Source organism: Rhincodon typus, unplaced genomic scaffold, assembly GCF_021869965.1.
Source record: "Rhincodon typus isolate 14 unplaced genomic scaffold, sRhiTyp1.1 hic_rhity00000069, whole genome shotgun sequence".
In the NCBI taxonomy this organism is placed as follows: Eukaryota; Metazoa; Chordata; class Chondrichthyes; order Orectolobiformes; family Rhincodontidae; genus Rhincodon; species Rhincodon typus.
In genome coordinates, this window is record NW_025965707.1 from 173,678 (window position 1) to 175,511 (window position 1,834).

A 1,834-nucleotide genomic window follows, 5' to 3' on the forward strand; every position below is an offset into this window, starting at 1 on the left:
CCTGCACATCCCTGGGCACTGTGGGACAATTTCCCACGGCCAATCCCGCCCTAACCTGCACATCCCCGGGCACTACGGGACAATTTCCCACGGTCAACCCACCCTAACTTGGACGCTGCGGGGCTATGAACACACTCACTCTCCACGATGGTCTTCCTGCCTGAGCCGTCGTCGCTGATCTGCTGGATGTTCCCGAAGTGGATGTCGCTGAAGAAAATGCGGTTGCCGGATTTTGCCCCGTGGCCGTAGTCGAAGGCCAGGGCGATGACATTCTTCATGAAGTCGGGGTCCTCGAAGGGCTTGACTGGGGAGTTGAGGTTCCTCTCGTCCGAGAGGTGGATGCTCTTCAGGATGGTGCGCTCCGAGTACAGCAGGTAGCCGTCATAGTCCCGGCAGGTCACCCCATCGTCCGACAGCATGCCGTGGGCACAGGCGCACGTCCGCTGACCGTTGCCGCGGTACAGGCACAGCTGCTGGCACCCTCCATTGTTGTCGGCGCAGACATTCGTGCCTGGGGAAGGGACAATGAGGGACGTCACGGTGGGGCTGGAGCCGAGGGAGCAGGGGCGCTGTGGGAGGGGGAAGGAGCCCGGCGCTGAGGGAGGGCGAGGGAGCGGGGCGCTGTGGGACGGTGAGGGAGTCCGGCGCTGAGGGAGGGCGAGGGAGCGGGGCGCTGAGGGAGGGCGAGGGAGCGGGGCGCTGAGGGAGGGTGAGGGAGCGGGGCGCTGTCGCAGGGTCAGTGCCGAGGGAGCGGGCGCAGTTGAAGTCCCTGAACACGTTGGGTACGAACAACAAAATAAATCCTCACCCTTTTGCCGTTCCCTGTTGAAGACTTTAATGTCTTTGAGCTGGACACCAATTCCCGTTCTCAAGGCCACAGAGTCTGTCGCGTTGTCTTTCGAACCACGTTTGATGGAGCCATTAGCGTGGGTCCTGTTCCAACAAAATAACCACATTCACCGACTTCAACTGGGCACCCACCATCGCTGTCAACATACTGTATTGTACTGACACACTCGACAGAGGGGGCTGGAGGGGGTGACGGAGATAGGGAGGGGGTGTAGGGGGTTGGAGGGAGTGACAGAGATAGGGAGGTGTTGTAGGGAGATGGAGGGTGTGACGGAGATAGGGAGGTGTTGTAGGGGGATGGAGGGAGTGACAGAGATAGGGAGGTGTTGTAGGGAGATGGAGGGAGTGATGGAGATAAGGAGGAGGTGACGGAGATAGGGAGGGGGTGTAGGGGAATGGAGGGAGTGACAGAGATAGGGAGGGGGTGTAGGGGAATGGAGGGAGTGACGGAGATAGGGAGAGAGTACCAAAGGCAGAGACCCACCTGTCGCTCCAGTAGATGTAGTCCTCGAAGACAGAGACTGAAAACATATCCATGTTGTTGCTGGACAGGACCAGTTCCCGGTTCTCCCCGGTTTCCAGGTCAATGCGCTCAATCTTATCGGTTCGTGCATCACACCAGTACAGCTTGCCTTCCTGTGGGGTGGTCGGGGCGAGCGGGCAGAGGGGTGGGTGGGGGGTGGGTGGAGGTGAGAGTGACAGATGGGGGGGTGCAGAGACGGAGGAAAGAGAGGGAAGCAGGCCAGAGAGGGGTAGAGAGACCGACAGATGGGTGTGAGAGAGAGCAGGGAGAGACAGGGAGAGAGGCGGATGGGTGTGAGAGAGAGCAGGGAGAGACAGGGAGAGAGGCGGATGGGTGTGAGAGAGAGCAGGGAGAGACAGGGAGAGAGGCGGATGGGTGTGAGAGAGAGCAGGGAGAGACAGGGAGAGAGGCGGATGGGTGTGAGAGAGAGCAGGGAGAGACAGGGAGAGAGGCGGATGGGTG

The 1,834-nt window shown here is 60.4% G+C and overlaps 1 protein-coding gene across 1 annotated transcript in view; it reads right to left on the reverse strand.

Moving 5' to 3' along the window:
• Nucleotides 1-1,834, reverse strand: part of LOC109926643 (low-density lipoprotein receptor-related protein 1-like) — a 25,534-nt gene that overhangs the window by 17,632 nt on the left and 6,068 nt on the right. Inside the window, exons 4-6 of the mRNA XM_048621149.1 lie at nucleotides 1,334-1,485; nucleotides 809-933; nucleotides 140-511 (exon numbers count right to left, since the gene is read on the reverse strand). Of these exons, the coding sequence (XP_048477106.1) occupies nucleotides 140-511; nucleotides 809-933; nucleotides 1,334-1,485 (649 nt within the window). The remainder of the gene's footprint in view (nucleotides 1-139; nucleotides 512-808; nucleotides 934-1,333; nucleotides 1,486-1,834) is intronic.